General features: G+C 47.0%; 1 protein-coding gene across 12 annotated transcripts in view; it reads right to left on the bottom strand.

The window, feature by feature from the left end:
* MSI2 (musashi RNA binding protein 2) overlaps positions 1-21,223 on the bottom strand; it is a 220,201-nt gene that overhangs the window by 196,371 nt on the left and 2,607 nt on the right. For all 12 annotated transcript variants that reach the window (XR_007629773.1, XR_007629774.1, XM_050322098.1 and 9 more), the window contains exon 5: positions 18,778-18,819. Coding sequence is in view for 10 of the 12 variants with exons in the window: in XM_050322098.1 (XP_050178055.1) it covers positions 18,778-18,819 (42 nt within the window). In the remaining 2 variants the exon portion in view is untranslated. The remainder of the gene's footprint in view (positions 1-18,777; positions 18,820-21,223) is intronic.

The raw sequence follows: 21,223 nt of genomic DNA, 5'->3' as shown, positions 1-21,223 counted from the left end.
GGCTTTCAGAGGAAGACCAGCCATCAGGACACATACATGGAATTAGCACCAATCCTAGCAGGAGTGGAGAATAACTGCAGAGGCACCTGTTTATGGAGTTATGGGTGAGGAAAACAACACTGGCATTCTGGATCACACAGCTGTTCAGCATCCAAAATCACGGCTGCCCTGTCTCCACAGAATTGCTGGTCTTTATTACATCCGAGTCATGAGAGAAAAACAGCGAAGAGCCTGAACTTTGTTTAGGAAAAATAAACACTCAATACAGAAACAAACCAGCTCTTTCAGACATGAGCAAGTTAAACTTCAAAGAAAGTTAGTCCAGCTGACAGATCTGTGCTTGCAAAGAGCAGGAGTTCACCCAGGCGGAGCCAGAGCTTGTGGTCTCTCCTGTCTCACCTTCACCACTTCACCACCACTGCCCCAGTCTTCTCTGACCAGCTCTGTCCTCCCACATGGCCTCCCGAGCTTCATTCATGAACAGGGACAGCCAAATCCACACCAGTCCCATCCCTGGCCAGCCTTCCTGTTTCCCTCCCCACAACAATTTTTAGGAAATGTCTCTGGAACTAGCAAAGAAAACACCTGGGAATGGCTCCAGGCTGTGGAGGAGCAGGAAGCACAGGCCCTGGAGCCCTGGGAGAGCGGAGCAATGAACTCCCAGGCACGCACAGCACTCCGAGCTGGGCAGAGAGCACGCTACAGTAAGAGAACTATTAATAAAGGCAAAAATTAAAAGGACATTCAGGAGTATTACGAGCCAGATTGGAAGCTGGCACTGGATGGGGCTCAGGGAGGCCTGACATTAAACCCAAAAGAGATTATGTAACCTAAGCTGTCCAGTGATCATCTGTTCCTCTGGTTGGGCTTTAAAGCGGCAGCGGGGATGACACCGGCTCCGGCAGGGACCGGGCTGGGGCCACTCGCTCGCTGTCCCCGTGCACTGCCACACTCAGGCAACTGCCACCCCCTCTGTGCACCACCACACGCTCCACGTCAGTCCCTTCTCCAACACCAGACTTCTCACACGCTCCGTGCAGACAGCAACCCAAGAGCACACATGCAGCGCTGACGTCGGTTCTGCTCTGCCATTCCAACACCACTGCTGCTGCAAATCCCTGCAGCAAGCACTGGAAACACCAAACCTGGCTCTCCATCTCCGAGGGATGTGCTCTCCTGCACACAGCCCAGCTCCCAGCCAGATGGACAACATGAAAAACCCTTGTGATTTTTGCAGAATGTTTCAGCCCAGGCAGTATGTTCAGGATCTCCAGAGCCAAGAGCGGGGAGCTTCAAAGGATTTGCCCTGCTCTCCTTGACCCAGAGAACCAGCACCAACAGAAAAGCCATGCCCACCAGCTAATGGGGTCTTCCTCAGAAAGGCTCTTACTTTCTCTTGTTTTTTCATGGTTTGGGATCACCTGCTGCTCTACAAAGGCCATCAGGAAAGCTTACCAGCTGTTACCACCTTTTACCCCTCTTTCCACATCCTTCAGCGAGACCTGATCCAGCAAGAGAACGGAAAAAGCCTAATGGGCACAGGGTTGTTGGCTCAAGTGGACGTGGAGCGAGCACAGAGCAGAGCATCCAAGCACAGCATGCCATGCCCATGGGTTGGACACTTGGCAGAAGCCACTGTAGAGCAGCAGCCTCCTGTCCCCACCTCTCCTGACTGCCCTAACTGCAGGACACAGACATTTTCATCAGCCCCTGCATCATTTTAAACATAATCTGTAAAATCTACAGCACAGAGAAACACCCCCCCTAGCTGAACACAGAGGGGAAAGAAGCACATCTTAAAAAAATAAAGTAAGAAGCAAGTACCACACATATTCAGAATAATTCCGGCAGGCTGGCGCCGGCAGACACTGCTCAGGACTGCACTACCCGAGGCTGTGCCCCTGCAGCTCTCCAAACATCCCCCTTTCCCCCAGCTTTGACCTTCGCAGCTCATTCTGGCCAGAGAGGTCAGTGGTATCACGGCTCCTCGTTTATCAAGCCTGAATACCAACAACTTTGTCACCTCTGAGAATTAACAACGTGAGCGCTCAAAAGCCGCTCTGCTGGTTACGTCAAAGGCTGGGAGATGCTGCCCGAATCCTGGCGGAAGGGCAGGAAACAAAAGTGGTCTCAGCATGAGCAGGGACTTGATTATCTGCAATTAGCAAATCGATGATTCTCCAAGACGCTGATTTAGGCCAGCACTTCTTATTAGCAACCGTCAAGGAAAGCACAAGGGCAAATTGCATCAGAGCCGAGCCCAGCTCCCAAATACCGGCTCGTTTGAAAATGAATATATAATCCTGCAGGAACTCAGAGACATATGCACAACAGCATTGCTTCCATCAGCCCGCCAGGTACAAGCTGAACCCAACCCTCAGACCGGTGGTCACCACCAGCATGGAAACAAATGATTTTAGTATTTCACTCCAAATCCATCGGGATCTCAGGCAGTCAGATGTTAACAGCCCACTCTGGAGGGCACACACACCTTGGAGTAACTTCGCTGGGTTTTGGGCGCACACCCTCAGTGTGGGTGGAAAAGCCCAGTGAAGGCCCTGGGAACACACCCACTGGGTTTGGATGAGGCCCTTCTGTTTTTAATACTTGGTCTAATTTTGTCTTGTAACATTACACAAGAACACAGCTGTATATTTAGTCTCAGAGTTAAACCATTAATTTGCAAATTGCAATTTAGTAATACTACCCATTAATAATGCCATTACATGGCTTATGTTCACTTTCTATCTGGAAGTTTAAACTCAACAGGTCTTGCTCAAACAGCTTAAAATTAAACCACCACATCCATTTGAGATCAGGCACCAAGACAGGTACGGTGTAAAATATACAACAGCAGACAGCTTCAATATACATTTTACTTTCATTTGTCTGAGATGTTTGTGCCAAGAATCCACTTGTGCCTGCTCTTCACTCAATTAGGGAGAAAAATTTGTTTTTAAAATGATTAAAAGCATAACACTGCCCAGTGTCACGTCCCCTCCAATAATCTTCAATTTGTGGGACTGTCTTTGAAACTGCAGCAGAGCAGTTTTCCCACTCACAGCATATTTTTGCCTTAGTAATCCCTACACTTCCACAGGGGTTACTGGAAGGAAAAAAAAAAATTCACCCATTAACTTTAAAATAAAAACAAACAAACAAAGTCTCCAACATTTAGTTATTTTTAGTAAGGATCAGACAGGCTTGAACCCTAAAGAGAAGTTTCGATACAACTAACAGGACAAAATTAAGAAGGCCGAGTGGGATTCCAACAGCATTCCTTAAGTAATTTGTGCAGAGCCCCTCAGGAACACTGGGGTGATGCCCAGAGCCCCTCAGGAACACTGGGGTGATGCCCAGAGCCCCTCAGGAACACTGGGGTGATGCCCAGAGCCCCTCAGGAACACTGGGGTGACGCCCAGAGCCCCTCAGGAACACTGGGGTGATGCCCAGCCCCCGGAGCAGACCCTACAGACACTGCTGTGCCCAAAGGTGCTTAGCCACGCTTTTATGGAGACAAAAGGATGGGCGCCTTCATTCCTCCCCTTCACAAGCCCACGTGAATTCCAGCCCTGGAGTACAGGAAATTAAAACAGAATAATAAACTAAGAAAAATGCTTCCAACCAGGGAATGAAATCCCGACCCAGTGCTCATGCCCTGCAAAGAGTTAAAGTCTCAGCCCCTGCAGTCCTTCCCAGCCCGGCCCTTCGATCTCAGTGCAGCTGCTACCTGCAGCCACGGCCCCTCAGTAGCAACACACAAGGGGAAAGTGCAATTTTGAGCTTCTCTTTTCATCTCTATGGTGACAAAAAGCTCCGCAGAGGGAAATCAGGGTGCCTTCCACTCAAAAGGTTTCTCATTTTCAATGACTGCCTTTCACAATATTTTAATTAAATCTCTGGTGGGGAAGCTTTAAAGAGAAAAAAAAAAAAAAATCAGACGGTGGTACTCATTTACAACAACAGAGTAAAAGGCGGGGAAAAAGGTATTTTAAGCATTTTTAAAATAGAAAGATTCTCTAGTTGAAGATTTAAGAATAAATCTACCAGCAGCAAAGTTTTAAAAAACCAGAATGCAGAGGGGCCCAGAAGTCTTTCAGGAACAGAAATGTTTTCTTGCATGTAAAGTGTCTCTGGAATTTTAGGAAAGGCTGAAGGATCACACAGCAAAGGACCCTTTCCCACAGCGGGGTGAGCACAAGCCAGCCATGAGAGGCACCAACAGGAGGGCAGATTCTGGAGAAGTCCCTTTGCTCCCCTGAAACAGAAGCATCATCACCCCCTGCTTGGCCAGCCAGGCATGCAGCAGCACATGGAGCTGATGCCATTTGAAGACTGCAGGATAAAAGCACGGCCGTGCCATTTATCTTTGGTTTTAGAGGTCTCAGTTCACTTATAGCAAAAAACACCCAGCGACACCCAGGAGCCCAGAGGAGGGGGCAGGTCCATCCCACACGCACCACGGCCAAAGGACAGCGTGCACAGGGTGCTTTAGTGCCTCCCTCCCAAACACACCAGCAGGACAGGCCAGAGAAGGCAGCGTGCCTGGCTGTGCCCACCCTGCTCCAGGCACCCAGACACACCCCAGACACACCCCACGGCTGCCAGGAGCCAGGGACACCGAGCAGACCTGCAGTCCCTGCCCACCAAAGGTGCAGCAGGTGAGTGCTCCTCAGGACCAGCTTTCTGACAGAGACGGAAAAGCCCATCCAACGCAAAAGGGATGGAACCACCAAAGAAGCAATAGGAATTCTGAATAAAAATAACTGAACGCTTCCAGGAAATCAGAAAGTGGTAGAACGCAGGAAGATCAGCTGGGAGAGGGTGGTAGTGGAGGTCAGCCCTGCCTAAGGTCACTGACAGCCTCCCTTGCTCCGGGACGCCGGCACTCGGAGGCAGCAGCGCAGAGAAACGATGACTCTGCAATTAAAGCTCCGCACGGCGCCAGGAGATTCGAGTGTGTTAATAAACGGAAAGCTCTGGACAAAGCACTTCGCCTCTCATCCAAGCTCTCTTGTATAATGTGGGAATAATACCACCTCTTCATCTAATATAATTGCTAAAAGAACATATTCCTACTGCAAGGTGTGGCGAACTCCTTCGAAAGCAGCGCTGAGACAGCGCAAAGTTCTCAAGTACCTTGGAAGACACAACAAGTGCACTGTTAATTCAATTTCTTTAAAGTTTAACAGGCTAATGAAGTAAAAAGTAAAGTCTAAGTAGACACGGGAAAAGAAATGTTCTCGTCTTTTTAAAATAAAAACTTGGGGCGCAGGGAGATGCCACAGCACACCAGCCTGGATCCCCCGAGTCCCAGAGCGGTGCCTTTGTCACCACACTCAACAAAGAGCACGAGTGATTCAGCCAGGCTGGCCACTTAGCCAGCCTTCCCCTCGCTGCTGGAAATTGCTGTTCCAGGAGCTATCCAGTCTTTAACGACTTCTGGACTAGTCTGCATTTGATTTCAGGGCAAAGGCCGTGCCAACAGGGAGACCCCGCAAGGAACTCCTCCCTACAGCTCTCAGGTCATTTTTAAGGCTGTCTGAAAAAAGAAAACAAAATGTTTTAGTGCTCACACAGGCTAAATATTGAGAGCTCTAAAATGAAATACCACCTCTTTTCAAAGCCACCGACAGGCAAAAAGTATGTTCTTGAAAATAAAACACTGGGGCAGGGGTGGATCATTCGGGACCAAAGGTTTCTTTTAAACTGACGCAAACAGAACTGCCTATTTTTCATGTAATTATTAATTTTTCTAAAATCATAATCACTGCTGCAAGTCCAGCTACCTCTGTACGTAAAACCCTTTCCACATACATATTTTCCTGGGGGAAAAAAGGCTTATCCCCACAAAGGAGTATGAAATAAATTGCTTTACTGAAGGTTAATAATATCCTGTCGCCGTGGTAAAAGACTCAATTACAAAACCTTCAGAAGAGCTCCCAAGGAACTCATCTGCCTGCAGTGACAGAGGCTTAAATAGCCAAAATACACAGAAAGGCTAAGCACTTCCCAAAAGAGAGGAAAAGGGGAAAAAAGATGGGGGGGTTAAGTAAAAAACCTGGAAATTGGACACTCAAGGTTATAAAAAAAAGCCAAACACACACAACCACAGTTCCTCTCTGCACACACAATTCTCTATAATCTCAGCAAGAATTATGGCCTAGGGAGACCAGCACTAATTTTAGTATCAGATTTATTATGCAGCAGGGAGCAGAAATCAGTCAGGCCCGTCTCTCAGTCCTAATGGGCAGAACTGGCTCATGCTCCGGGAAGGCTCTGCTGAAGAATAGCTCAGGCCTGGTGAAAAACAAAGCCCCTGGGGCTCCCCGAAGCACAAACACGCTGCGTTCTTAGAAGCCACAATAAAACACAATGATACTCCTCATTTCTGCAGCGCTGCTGCCAGAGGAGCCCAAAGCACCCGTGCTGGAGCTTCCAGCCCACAGCAGCCAGGGAGGACAGGAGGGCTGCAGCCTGCACCCAGAAACCAGGGCTGAACTGTTCCTCCTCTCCAGCCGTGCCACACGGGCACTCCTCCGATGGGGAAGGGCAGAGATGTGCCGGGCTCAGAGCGTTTCACAGCAGGTAAAGGCACAGAGCACTCGCTCCCACGGCTCCAGCCGCCCTCACCACAACTCCACCAGCACACCTGGTGCACAGAGCCCTGGCTTTCAGCACTGCTGCACACTCCCACACAGCTTCCTTCCCCCAGAAAGCAGTCAGACCCTGGCAGGGAGCAGCTTTCTGTGCCCTGCTTCCCCTTCCTGCCCCACACTACAGGAGCCGACTATAGGTTTGGAAGCTCCAGGCAGATGCCAGATGGGCACCGTGTTCAGTCTGCTCTTCTGGGCACCCACCTCTCTATCTAAGTATCTTACAGGCCTCCCCTCGTCTGTCTGTGCCCCACTCAGACTCCACTGCCAGCACCATTCTTAAGATGCTTCAAATGCCCAGCAAAGCCAGGCCTGTTCTCAACAACTGCTTCTAATAAGCCAGTTCTAGGTACAAAAGCCTTCTGCAGAGGCTTTCCTGACTGACTCACATCAGCCTCCAATGATGCAACACCCAGGCAATCTCCACACACTGGTCTGTCACCTCAGGGACTGCAGTCCCTCCCCCAGCACTGACCATGGCACAGCTGGGACCCCAAACCCCCCTTCTCCTGCCTTCACCAACACCTGGGAACACACAGCACGGCACACACCAGGTTTGGAATAACCCTCTGCCAAGGTACCAGCAATTCCCACTGCTGAGTACTGCAGAACATGTGAGCTGCACTTCTGTTTTCCACATCCATAAAACAAGGGTGATGACAATCACTTACCTCATCTCTGTGTGATAAGAACAAGGGTCACATTTAAACTAGTTCAAGTCTTTTCAGCACACAAGTCTTTTGTGAAAGTAGGATGCTGATGTCTCCAGGAACATGCATCCCACAGACTTTCAACTACATTTTGAATAAAACTTTTCCAAGAACCAGTTTTTCAGTGGCAGCTCACTCAGCTGAAGACCAGAAACTTTCAAAACATCACTATCTCATTCTGCTTTCACAGAGAGGACCGGCAGGCAAGGCAGGTATGTGTCTCCAAAAACTGCATTCCCTCTCCTTTGTGTATCTAGGTACTTTGCTAGTAGATTTCTGGGTTTGTTTTTAAAATGCCCTTGAGTGTATCAAGCAGTTTAGGAGCTATGCTTTGAGCTACCTTAAGAAGTTAGTTGATAACTCCTGCTAACTCCAATAAAAGCAAAGATAATCATCACTAAGAAATTAAGAAAATTCCACCAAAAACATACGTGAACAGGTCTGGTTTTTACCTGGTCCTAATTCAGAGCAAGAGTAAATAAAAAACAGATTTAGAAGTTATTCCTCCACTTCTATTTTCCTCCTTTAAAATAGCTGTCTTTTGCCTCCAAATTTCAGGAAAAATGAAAAAAAGCGCAACCAGCCTCCCATCCAGCAAGTACCTCCCCTACCCAAAAAGCATCCCCAAAACAGTTACCTTTTTACTGCCCAAACATAGCCCTGGACGATCCATACACTGTTTGTGAAGAGATCACAGGACTTCTGGCTCTTATCTCAGCTCCTCCACTGACTGCCCTCACCCAGAGCAGGTGATGGCAATGAAAATCAGGAGCCAGAGAAACTGGCCTCCCAACACTGGCCTGGATTACATAACTCAGACCACCTGTGCCTACCTTAGCATCACCAACCCCGGTGTAAAATGCCAGAGCTCTGCACACCCTGCTCCTTCCCCTGCTCCAGCTGCCCAACCACCAAATCACCTCTTCCTCCCTCTGCCTCCTCACAGCCCAGAGCACATTTTCACCTTCATAACCAGCACCAATAACCAGGACAGCGACTCAGGTCTTGCTCTCTGGTCTCAGTTCCACCTCAAGAAGTGCCTGGCAGCATCCATTTGTCTGCCTTGATCCAACAATCTCCAGCTCTCAGGAATGCAAGACAAACAGGTGCTGCTGCCCTTCTCTCAGCTGGAGCAGATGCAGAACATTTCAAGGAAACACAGAGGGACTCTCCAACGATGAAGGGCTGCACCTGCCCAAGACCTCTAAGATCATTAACAAACAGGAAAATTTCTTCTGACCAGTCCATATAAGCAGCTTACCCTGTCCCTGCATTCCTTCAGCTGCAACCAGGATGAAATAAGGTTGTGTTCTGCAACAACACTTGCTCTCTCTCACCTTTTTCTCTGCCCTTCACTTTGAAATGAATTGACACTTTATGTTACTTTCCACATACTGCAAGAGATCAGGATTACACAGCACCAGCTAAATAATGTTCTGCTCACACTCATCAGCTTCATGTGTTCAGATGACAGTGATGGGAACCATAAAGGCACGAAGACAGATAATCACTGCTTATGTCTGCAATTATAGTTCCAATAAAGCTTCTTCATGGCTCTTTAGCATTAAAGTCTTTGGACTGGTAACTGAATTGCTTTATCTTTTTTTCTATTCCATATTTTGCTCTTTTCCTACTGCATACACATGCTTAATCGAGAGAGAAGACAAATGCCCCTGCTAAAATATCCACTGGAGATACCTATGAATAGAGGTCCAGAAACCTAAACTGACTTCTCATAAATACAATAAAACCAAAGCCATGCTCACAAAACTTTGAGGGAATCATAACTATGGAGGACTTTCAACTATCACTGTATTTGATCTGGAAGATTAATGACAAAGTAGATGTGACCAGATGAAAAAGAGAGGTGAAAGAAATAAAAATCATGCAAGATAATGACAACTCCCTCCTCATACATAAATACCCAGGCACTACACACTCAGAACCTGAAGCTTCAATCCCAGTTCACAGGATTCGGTGACGATGGAGTTTAAAAGCACAAAAGGTGCTGTAGGAGACTCTGAGGGTGATTTTCACCACCAGCCACCCACCCCGGGATCCCAGGCTGGCTGGGGCAGCAAATGCCCACTCGGCAGGCAGAGGGGAACAGGCCCACAGCTCCAGGGCAGCCCATCTCCAGTGCCACGCAGTGGAAGCACATCAGGACACACTCCCGTCAGCGCAGGGCCAGGGAACCACTGCAGCCATCCCCCCCAGCTCCAGGGGGAGGAACCACGGGCCCCACAGCACGGCCAGAAGCAGGAGCAGGACCAGGGGGGAACGGCTGGCACGGCTGAGCGCCCAGCTCTGCGGGGAAGAGGAGCCAACGCTCCTCTGGAGGCACAGGACTCCAGGACACCTGCAGCTCAGCGTGCTTCCTCCTCTGCTGTCCTCACTGAGGGCACCGGGAGCAGCCCTGCGTCACAACGCACCGCTGAGCCCATTTCAATCCCCGGCCAGGCTCCCCCTGCCTCCCAGCACTCCAGCACTGTGCCCCGGCCCCCGTGCTGGTTTGTAACCACCAGGAGACCGGCATCAGCCATAACTCACACCACAAACTACCTTTCCCATGCCGAGGCCTCCTTATCTCGCTTCCCCCTCTCCCAGGCCTGGCCGCGGCCGTTCGGAACCGCCGGCGTTCCGCAGGAACCTCAGCAGTTACATCCTCCACCGGGCACCCGAGCACTGCCACTCCAGTCAGGGCCTCCCTTATTTTCCCTTACAGTCAAAAGTCGTTAAAACCAAAAAAAACTCAGTTTAACCCCTCGAAGAAAAAGCCCCATGAAGAGCTGGCAGTGCACGACACTGCTCTGCTTCCCACACTTCCTTCCCAACACCCCCTTCAGACACAGGTGGCCGTTTACTGTGGCACCAAACCTGGGTGTCAGGAAGCTGCTCTGTTCTCTGCCACACTGAGATGCTTTGGATAATCCCCTGTTGCCCTTTTTTCTCTGACCCTTGCATCTCCAGGCTCAAAGGCAGCATCAGTGTCAGGCCCATCGGGGCTTTATTTGGGTTGCTACACATTATGCCAAGACCAGACTCGACCGACAGTGACTCTGTGCTTTCTCAGCGGTCAAACACAGCCAGCAGTGGGTCAAAACCAGCCAAGAGTAGGCCCAGACTTTTTCACAGTGGGTTTTACAAGGTTTTTTTCACCAGGTAATATCTGAAGAGGGCAGAGTTCAAATGTTTGATGAGTGTTCTGCAGGCCACCCATCCAGAGCTGGAATCACAGAAAGCAACTGGGGAGCAAGGCAAGCTTTCTAGTGCAAATACATCAATCAAAAAAACCCCAGCACCTTATACTGGAGACTTTCTGAGGTGAGGGAGCTTCAGCCACAGGAAGCTGACAATTTTCACTGTAATTGTCTCAACAGGGCTTGTTCAGGACTCACAGGAAAGATCTCCCAGGGATCCTGAGGACACGGTAGAGACCAAGAGCTGACACCACCCAACGCAACGGTTAGTAGCAGACTCAGACCAAAAGGTGGGGCAATACCCCATCCTCAGAAAATTTCTATCATATTTCCCATCTCAGTACTAACTTCAGATTTCTTTTCAATGTTTTCTGCTCCCCTTCACAATTCACTGAGCACACAGTGCTGCTATAGGCTCTGTAGGTCTGCCATATACAACAGCAGAAGTAGGTGAATTTCACCAGCAAATGAACATCTTTACACTCATTTGCAACACTTTGCAAACCCTTGGCAGAAGGATAAATGCTCAGTGTATGTATGGGGCCCTGCACACAGCTCGGGTTCAGAGCAGGAATGGCACCGACTCATCTCTGAACATTAATGATTGATAATGCGGCCAAAAGGGAAACCAGACAGGAGTTTCACTCGCTCAGCAAGCACTGCAGAAGACAATATCCCCTTCAGACACCTTTTTGCACCAGTGCAAACACCAAACCTTCTGCCACTGCTGACAAGCTTTTGCCACAAACCAAGCCTCCAGCTTGAGCATTACCTCCCCATCCACTGGGATTTACAGATACCTGGGTCAAATGCTCAGCTGCTTGCAACCTCTTTACACACCACATCCCAGTACCCTCAGCATTTGCTATAAAACCTCCAGGAGTTTCTGTCCAGCAGGCATTCTCTTTCCACCAGCATTCAAGACGCCAAAAGTCTTGCCTGCACTCCACAGTCCCTATTTTAAATAAATTAAAATTTCAAAACACTTCTTCACCCTGTGCTCCTCACCTTCTCTTTGATGCACAGCTGACCCACAGAACAATGCAAAGATGAGCTCAGAGTCAGGAATACTAAAACATCAATTAAAACAACACAGTGCAGGTTTGGGGACACTACAGAAGAATTCTGTACCCCCTGGGCCACACCAGCACTCCCAGTGACCCAGCCCCCAAGCACAAGGGCTGGAGCTGCACCAGGACCTACATGCTCAGCCAAGGAGCCTTGCTCAGCCACATCTCATACTTGTATGGCACACAGAGGAAATAAACCCAAGAGGACTTAACAACTTCAAGCCCTGGGAACTACTTAATTCACCAGATATTAGTTTCTTTCCCCCACCCCACCATTTTTCCCTCCCACCTGCCAGGCCACCTCATTACTGTCACTCTGCATCAGTTCTTGCTACAGTAGTTTTCTTGGACCTTTGCCCCTTCAGTCAGCTTGAAACCTCTTCCCTATTGTACATCAGAGTCAATGGGAAATTAATGCAAGTCTTTGCTGGGGGAGGGCAGGGCAGAGGCAGCGACGCTTTCTGCTGCTGTCAATACTTCTTTTCCTTCACCCTTCCTGCCACGTACACTTCACCAACATATTAAGAAGCCTTGTCTGCATTTATCTGTGCTCACTGAGGTCCCTGGAACTATTCCTCATGTGCAGAATTGCATAAGCCTTAGCAGGGTAGGGTCCTTCTTTACAATACAAAGTTCCCAAAGTACCATCTTAATTTAAGCCTCCTCAGTCACAACAATACATCCAGCTGCAGATGTTCCCGCTCAGGGAATGACTGAGCAGGGCAAAAGAACTTCCCAACATTCCTCAGATTTTCTCTGCACTCAAAAATTAAAATACTTCCAACAGGAGAGCAGTAAAATGCCAAAGTTTAGAAGTAACTTATTAATACCGCATGCTGATCTGACTACAGATTCACATTAACTTTCAAATTACTCAGCAAACCACAATTTCTGCAGCAATAATATCACAGAAACCCAAGCCACACTGAACACTACTCACGTAGTTTATCAGAATTATTGCAGTGACTACGGCAAATAGAATGTGTGATTTGAGGGCTAGAGACTAAATTAAGCTTAAACAATGATTTATTTATTTTTTTAAGTCTGATGCTACACTGACCCTGCAACCACTTTTTTTGAGGAAACAGCAGATTAGTATCTTCTTGTGAGTGAGATCCTCTGGTGAAGGCAGGGGAATGAGAGGTACAACAGCCTGTCTTGGAAAGAGGAGCGATGGGACCGACCATATACAAAGTACTCCCAAATACCCAAAGTAATCTTTTAATCTTTTTCTGCTGCAAGCTTCACAGTTCAACAAAGCATTTAATAACGTGTTTTTAGTCCATCCTGATTCAGCAAAGCACTTACACCCACATGCTTATGCCAACTTAAGTATATGCTTAAGTGCTTTCACACAATAGGGGCAGAGAAGGTTCAGGCCCTGCAGATGAACCATTTTCTGAAATAAGCTATTTTTCCCTAAGACGACTGACTCTACTTACAGGTTCTCCTTCCTTCTAGCATGACCCAAAATGTGTCTAAAAAGAGTACTAAAATACAGTTGAGAAGTCAAGTAACTATTAGGGATAGCAAAGGCAGCTGTGTATGGCTCATGAACCAGGAGCTGCTCTTTTTCCTTCTCAACACAACGCAGTCCTTGACGCACACACACCACCTTACCCTGTTTCAATAGCTCTCCTCTAAAAATAAGTTACAAGTTCCCTTAATGCTTTAGATTTCACAACATTTATGAGACTATCACCAGAGTCAACAGGCTAAAAAAAGAATCCATTAGCATTAACTGGCCTGTCACTGGCAGTGACAAATAAATGAATTTGATGGTTTTAGATCAGTCATTAGTAGACCTACCCCCGGGCTGATAAAGGCTCAGCACTTTGCAGACGAGATGTACTCAATCTGGAAGCAGAGGGGAACACAAGGGTGTTACCATGCTGCTCCTCTTCCATTTCCCTGACCTCCCTCATTTTGGAACCTTCCCTGGCATATACAAGTGCAGAAAAGTCACCTGGTAGATGCCATTAAAAATAATCCAACAATATAGGAAAACACAGGGAATGCAGAATCACCTATTAAAAAAATCCCCTGCTAGATAGTGTTCAACTTTAATTTTTAGTTAGCATTATGTCAAAGGGAAGGAAGGTACATTAGGACTATTCTAAACATGAGAGATGTCCTTAGGCAATGAGAATGGAAATACAGACATTCTAACAAGTACAAGACACTCTGTGGGAATTCAGGAAAACGTGAGCAATTTACCTGAGTGATTGGGGAGAAGAAATAAATGTTTACATCTCAAATAAACGACAGAATTACAAAAATCCAGTCAGTTCTTGTTTCTGACAGAACTCACTGCACTCCACAGAAGGCCTTGCACAGCCCCTTTGCCATCTGGCTGCAGCATCCAAGGACAGAGACCACACTGCCTCGGCCAGATCACAAATCCAAGCCCAAGGGTTTCAAAACCCTGATCCTCCACTACCACGGAAGACCTGGGTTGATCAGCCAAGATTCAGACTCAGCAACTTTTCCATTTGACTATCTAATGCCAGAGGGAAGCCAATTCTAGGAGCAGCTTACGCTGGACAAGGGATCTATATCAAGGCTGGATGAACAAGATGCCCAAAGAGTGGCTGTAGACCATAAAAAGAAATCCCTCTCACCATCTGTAAGGACTTCACACGACTCTGCACACAGACAATACCATGACAGTATCAAGCTACACATCTATGCCTGATGCCACAAGCAGGAAACACTTCCTCTCTTACTCTACCCAGACCTGTAAATGCAGGGGAATCCAAAAAGAAAAACAAAACAAACAAAAAAACAAACAAACAAAAAATCCTAGGGAAAAGGTCTGACCTTGCTGCTCTTTACAGCCCGGTGGGGAAGGAAGGGTGGCAGGAAAGGAAGAATCCTGAGTTCTGCACTAGCAAGAAAACCCCAACTTCAAAGTCTACCTGGCACTTAAAATAAGATGAGAAGTAGTGAGACTAACCTGGAGGAGTTTACAGGCAGAAGGAGGGGAGGAAACAAACAGAACCCTTGATTTTCAAGGTCCATCAATTGCTTTAGAATAAAATCTCTCCCTGTTACTCTGGCTCAGGCTTATCAGGCAGCCAAGGGACACAGACACCCCACCCACAGTTAACTTAATTGGAATCAGACATATAAATCCACTGGTTAGCTCTAAAAAAAAAATCCCAGGTTGGCCTGAGTGTTATTCCAAAAGGGCATGCCCTCCATTTGCTGCTCCAGAATACCAGCTTCACATGGCTTTAACCAGCAGCAACTCCCATGAAAGGAGAGTTGTTGACACTGTTTCTTCCCAAGACGAAGGACCAGATGTGCAGAACTGCACCACTTACAGCCCACGTGTCCAGCCAGACAGGAAACCAGCCAGGCCACAGACAAGGTCCACACGGTGTGCACATACACGGATGGACTGACTGACTGACTGGAGCACCAGTGTGCACACACACGGACAGACTGCTTGCCTGCCTGATTGGGGCACCAAGGGCCAGCACAGTGCTCGGCTCTGCACCCACCTCTGGGACAATACAACACGTCTGGTAAAGACCCCGCAGTTCAGCATCACCAGCCCACCACCACACACAAAAGGACAGGCCTCCCTCACCAAGTAAAGCTCTTCTGCTGTTTTGTGACCAAGCTGTCACCAGCATTCTGCACCCAACCCACACACTAGATCCCAAATTAAAATATGCAATGACCATCTGTACTCTGGTCCACAGCAGTAGTTACCCTGCCCTTTCCAATCCTCTGACTCCTGCAGAGGAAGGACACAGACCACAGCCAGCAGGGCACACACTCAGTGCTCACTGACACCCTCAATGCTACTACAAGTAGCTCCAGCTTGCTGAATTGAGGGCAATTCCCAACCATGTGCTTTCTGCCCCTGCAGTGAGTGCTGGAAGAACAAGCAGCTCTGTCCCACCCTGCAGGAACCCGAGCACAAAACACAGCTCGGTGGGCAGCCTCACTAACTGCAAACTTTGACCAGAGTTCTACTTGCTCCTGTGTCATACAGGGCTCTGCATGACAAAGCAGCTAAATTCCTACACCAGTAAGCCACACAAAGGTATTCTCATGGTCAAGCAGCTTCTTTGTGGACCGAGCCTGCTGTCCTTTTGCTCTTCAGGTTTGTTTTTCAAATAAATCCCTAAGGCAGAGGGGTGAGAGGGGAAATTGCTTACATGTGAAAACATCTAATGAAAATGCTAAATCAGATAAAGCTCCTCCAACCTAATAGAGCAGGTAACGTCAGAACTGGCAGACTATGTATAGTAGAAAGTCAAATTATTATAGTCTTCAGTATTCAAAAGGGGGTACAAAACTACTGCCACCCCATCACTGTTGCTTTTTAAGGATTTTTTTAAGTCAGCAGAGTTATAAATGATCTACTGTTACAGAGTGCCTTCCAGCACTTGGAAGCAAGACAGATTTTTATCAAGGAACAGCAGCCGCAGGAGTGCACTCTTTTCATCTCGCTGCTAGCCATACACCAGAGCCCCAACGAGTTAAACCCTGCAGCAAATTTCCAAAAACAATGGCTTCAAGTCGTCCTGGACTTCCCAAGGAGAGCAGGATTACACATCATGGCATAATCCACTGGAGGCAATCAGCAGGATTTTCCGAGAGGGTCATTCTAAGAAAATCAGGGAAGAATGCTCGGCTGTTACAACCTGCCACTGCTTGCTCAGGAACCAATTTGCATCACCAGAGAGGTGTCAAACCATGGAGATGCAGTTTAAAAAGCCCAAAAGAAAGCGTTTTACTGGGCTGTGGTTTGAAAGGGGCAAGGAGCAATTACAGTGGATCAGGAGGGGGAAGGAACACGCACAAATAAGTGAGTGTGACCCGCAGGCACATGACCTGGCAAGGGCAGAGCCAGCACATGTGCCCACTGAAGAGTTAATCCTGCTGAGGAGGGTCAAAAGGGCTCCTGAAGGAAGGAGATGGATGGAGGGAGGGATGGAGGGAGGGAGGGAGGGAGGGAGAATGGGGAAAGCACCCCCAGCCTTGCTCCCATCTCAGCACCCATCACTGCCAGGAAAGTCACAAAAAACCAAATCCCTGTTTTGCTAAAAGGAAGATTTCTTTGGGGGAGCTGGGGGGGAAGAAGACCCTAACAAATTCTCCCCTTACACATAGAGAGAGACAGAGACATTTCATTAACTGCCATTAATCTCCACAGACCCAAGCATTAGCTAGTTAATTAGACTAAAGTACAGTCACATTTTAACGCTGAGCATTTGCTATTCAACCGGGATAAATGAACAGCTAAAGTCCAAAACCTTAATTCAGTATCTAATTAAAAAACAAAAAACAAAATATCCAGATTATGAAATGTTGGCCAGAATGATACGTCATAATAGATGTAAAATCTGTTCTTTATTGCATCTGCTTTTCTCCAGATTCCAAATAGGGCTGTTTTCAATCTTCAGATTTTTTTCAAATGCCCCACAGACATCCCGACACTTAGAAAGGACAAGTGTGTAAAAAGCAGCAACAGACACTGCTGACCTCTCCAGAGAGAGCAAGATCCTGCTAGGAGTGGAATCCAGCCTACGTTCCAGCATTTGCCCCACACTCGAAAGATGTCTGCTACCAAAAACCAAGGCAAAAAAAACACCCTATGTGGAGGAAAACAAAATCCCCTTTGTAAAAACAACCTGATTTTGCATTCTTTAACCCAAAAATTTAACTCGCTAATATCTCCCACGTAAGACATGCCCTGGTTTTTTTAATTGTCAGAGAAGAATCACATGGGACAGCTTAACAGCTCTGTTGTAAGCTTTATAAACTTCTCCAAATAACACTGTAGAAACAGATAACTGGTAACTGAAGACAGTTTAAAATGTAAATAAGCCTTTAAAAGGTATTGGGAAGGGGAAAAGGAACATCAGTCACTGCACAAGATCAAAATTCTGGTGACTTTACATCGCATCTTACAGACAGAATCAATCCAACAACATAATCCAGAAGCCACAACCCCACACACTATAAACTCTTTGCTCAGCGCAGAAACAAGCCAGGCACACCATTATTTACCAATTAGTTATTAGATATGTCCTAGGAAGAAAAGAACCTCTAAACATTTGACTACATTAGTCTGGTCTAAAATTCTCAGAGTCGGCTGTTGGGGTTTGCTCTCTGGTTGGTTTTTTTTTAAGAACTCATTCCCACCAGCTTTAGACCACTTTTCCTTGCTGACTTGAATCCACAAATCTGCAGCCTTGCCTTTCCATTTTTTTAATCAGAAGGCTGAAGTAACCCAAGATGACTAGAGTGTATACAAGCGCCATACACCAGCCGAATTAAGTTCTTCCAACAGACTCTCAAAAACAAACAAAGAGACAAAGACAAAAGTTTTCTGTCAGCCCCTGGTTTTCAAAATTCACACACTGCACGTTTGGATTTGAAACTGATTTGTTTTCATTAGGCACAGCCTAAAGGGCAACCACCACTCCTATTCCACGAGCAGCGCCTCCAGGAGCAGTGGCACGCAGTGGTTTTGGAGGCAGCACACGGGCAGGAGAGTCTCTGCCTGTCCCTGTCCTTCTGTGGAGACTGGTCACACCACGGCCAGGCCACTGCTCCAGCCTGACCAGCTGGACACTCAGACCTCATTGTCCCTCTGCTCTTGCAAAAGAATACCCTGTGGCCCCAGGAGCTCAGGGCCTCATCACAAACTTGCTATCCAACGCTTACTCGTCTGCACACACATCTCAAGTTGTACAAAAGACAATCTGCAAACAATGAAGGCAGAGATATATTCCCATCCATTACAACCACAGAACTGAAAGCTCAGCTCAAAACAAGCCTAAAGCCTGCACTTAATCCAGACACTCTTCATAAACACCATGCAGAAGACACTGTGTAGAGCAGCCGCACGGACGCGGGGCTGCGCCGGCGAATCCCGACGGATCCGGGACCGGCTCTGCCCTTGGGCAGCACCAACCACCCAGCTGTGCACGGACACTGTCACACACCGGCAGCACAGAGCCCTCCCCCATGCCACAGCCACTCGCTGATCCCCCTCGGACGCCGAGCACTCCGGCTTTAAAAGCTTTCATTGCCAATTCCCCGGCTGAAACCCGAACTGCCTGGCAACAATGACTCTCTGTGTGCCTAAAATCCTATTATCGATCCTCCTACTTACCTTGGGCTGTGCTCGTCGGGGAAACGCAACTTTAGGGTCAATCTGAGGAAAAAGAAAGGGGAAATCAACAAGATAGCTTTGGTTGTCATTTCAGAGTATTTTGGTTTTAAATCACTGAATTATTAATCCCTCATTTCTCAGGCTTGTAGTTCGGCACACCGGGTCATCCAGAACCACTCTGGAGCTGATGGGTCACAGACTGGGTTTTTCTGGGGAGGAAGATGGGAAGAGAGGAAGAAAACATCTCTTCTGCACACCTCTATCATCTTCTGGGCAACGATCCTCACTGATGCTGGGGGAGCTCTGGATTAGTCTCTGGGTGCTGCCTCTACCACCAAAACTGCATGTTAGGGATTATCTGCATGCTCTGGAGGTTGTACAGGAAGAGGGCCAGCATTCCTGACCAACATCTTAACTTGCTAGGTTCCACACCTGCACCTTCCTGCAGTTGGGTTTGGGGTTACAGGGGGTTTTTTCTGCTTTGTTTTGTCAACTGATGAGCAACACCACACAAAAAGGAAAGTCAAAACCTGTCAAACTATTCACACTTCAATTACTAAAACCAAAGTATCAGAAGGACTAGATGCTCCTTCATAAGAATATGCCAAATTGAGCTGGTTTGCTCGCTCTCCAAGAATACATGTGAGCAAACGAGAACTAAAAAGGGGAGTTTATGGGGTAGGGTGGGAAGAGAGGAGAGGAAGACACAAACGTGCAGGTTTCGTGTACACAGAGGCACTCACACCAGAGGAAAACACGCTCCTAGAAAAGGTTTTCCATGAAGGAGTTACGTCACCAGACACAAAAACGAAGGGGGGGAAAAAAATTCCTTAGTCTACCCCACACTCTGTTAAGATGCAGTGTTAAGATGCAGTGTGGACTCCCATTGTGCTGCATCAAAGTGCACCCACTCTGCAATTCCAAAACGCTCCTTCTGCAATTCTACACACAACTTCCACACGGGTCATCTTTAAAAAGTGACTCCTCTCTCCCACGACAAAATGACCTAAAACCAAAAAGACACCACCACAGAGGCACGGCTGGATGTAAATAAACATGTTAACAACTGCCCAGTTTAAACTGCAATAAAATGCCCCCATGCTGCTGGTTTCACCTCTGGTTCTCAGCAGCACCTGCATGCAGACATGTTCTAAAGAACCTAGAAAGGATGTTTTAAAGTACTAAATCCTACCAGAACTGTGCAACTTGGGACTGCTTTCAGTGTTGTCTGTATAACCAACTGCTGACACTAACATGGTTAAGCACATTCAGAAGTAGAGGCTTTCCTTCAGAGTTTGGGTTTGGCTTTTGTTGGGTTTTCTCCCCTCAAGCTAACCTTGACGAGGAACAGGGAGACATTTCCATTTGGTACTGTTATTCCTATGGTGATAAATATTCCTGGCACTGCTAAATAACCATGGGCCTCTCCTAAAAAGCAGTTTTACTCAATTAATTTGTCAAAATGGGAAATATCGCAAACGCTTCATGTGCAGCTGACAAACTGATTTGTCTCCATCAGATACAAATGTAGCATCTGCTTTAAGACACACCTGAGAAATGAGTGATTACATGCCACTTTATTGTTCAAAAAGCATAAAAAGTAAAATTATTTTTCTAGAAAGCTAACCTTTTCATAGAGATTAACATTATCTACAAATATATTCAGCACTGACTAGGCATTTGTCTACTGGGGAAATACAACAGGTACGGATTTTCCACAGCAGTACCCAAAGGTGAAGGCAAATATGCACATTCCTATGTTTGTTTCAGGAGTACAAGTTTTCTCACCAAAGTAAAAAGGACCCACCAGAAGGACATCACTGCAAAGAATCTCTGGTAAAAAGCTAGGAGAGCCAATAAACTCCAAAGCAACACCTTCATTTTGAAGGTCAGTTCAAAGAGCATGGAGTCCTTTGCACCACAGCGACAGATTTTCTTAAAGAACTGAATTTTCCTTCCCCAAACCTTTTGAATAAACACCATCAGCCTTTGAAGATGAATACTAGCAATGAACGTGGCAAATCCGTACCTTTTGCATAACCCTGTCAACTATTTAAACAACAACCAAAAAGAAAAAATAAAAAACAAAACCAAAAAAAACAAAGTTCTACCAAAAAAATTAGTTAGTTAGGTACAATTCTACTTACTGTATCTACAAGTCCTCTAGGAAATGACTATAATACTATTTCTGATATGAATGGCCATTACCTAAACAAAGCTTTAAACGTAACTGTAAACAAGAGCGACGTTTCCATGCCAATACCCAACCGATCTGCCTCCTGTGCTGAACGTTGAAACAGAGTCAAATGCCTTGTTATACTGCACAACAGTTACTACAATACTCTACAAATACACGCCTGAAAGGACCTGCCTGGCTCTGTGTTTGTTTCTGATTCTAAGGGCAATTTCATATTTGGATTGATTCAATCATTATCACACAAACAAA

Source organism: Myiozetetes cayanensis, unplaced genomic scaffold, assembly GCF_022539395.1.
Source record: "Myiozetetes cayanensis isolate MyiCay16 unplaced genomic scaffold, myiCay2020 scf27, whole genome shotgun sequence".
NCBI classification, from domain to species: domain Eukaryota; kingdom Metazoa; phylum Chordata; class Aves; order Passeriformes; family Tyrannidae; genus Myiozetetes; species Myiozetetes cayanensis.
Note: the sequence above shows the minus strand (reverse complement) of the source record. Positions and strands in the feature narration are given on the sequence as shown.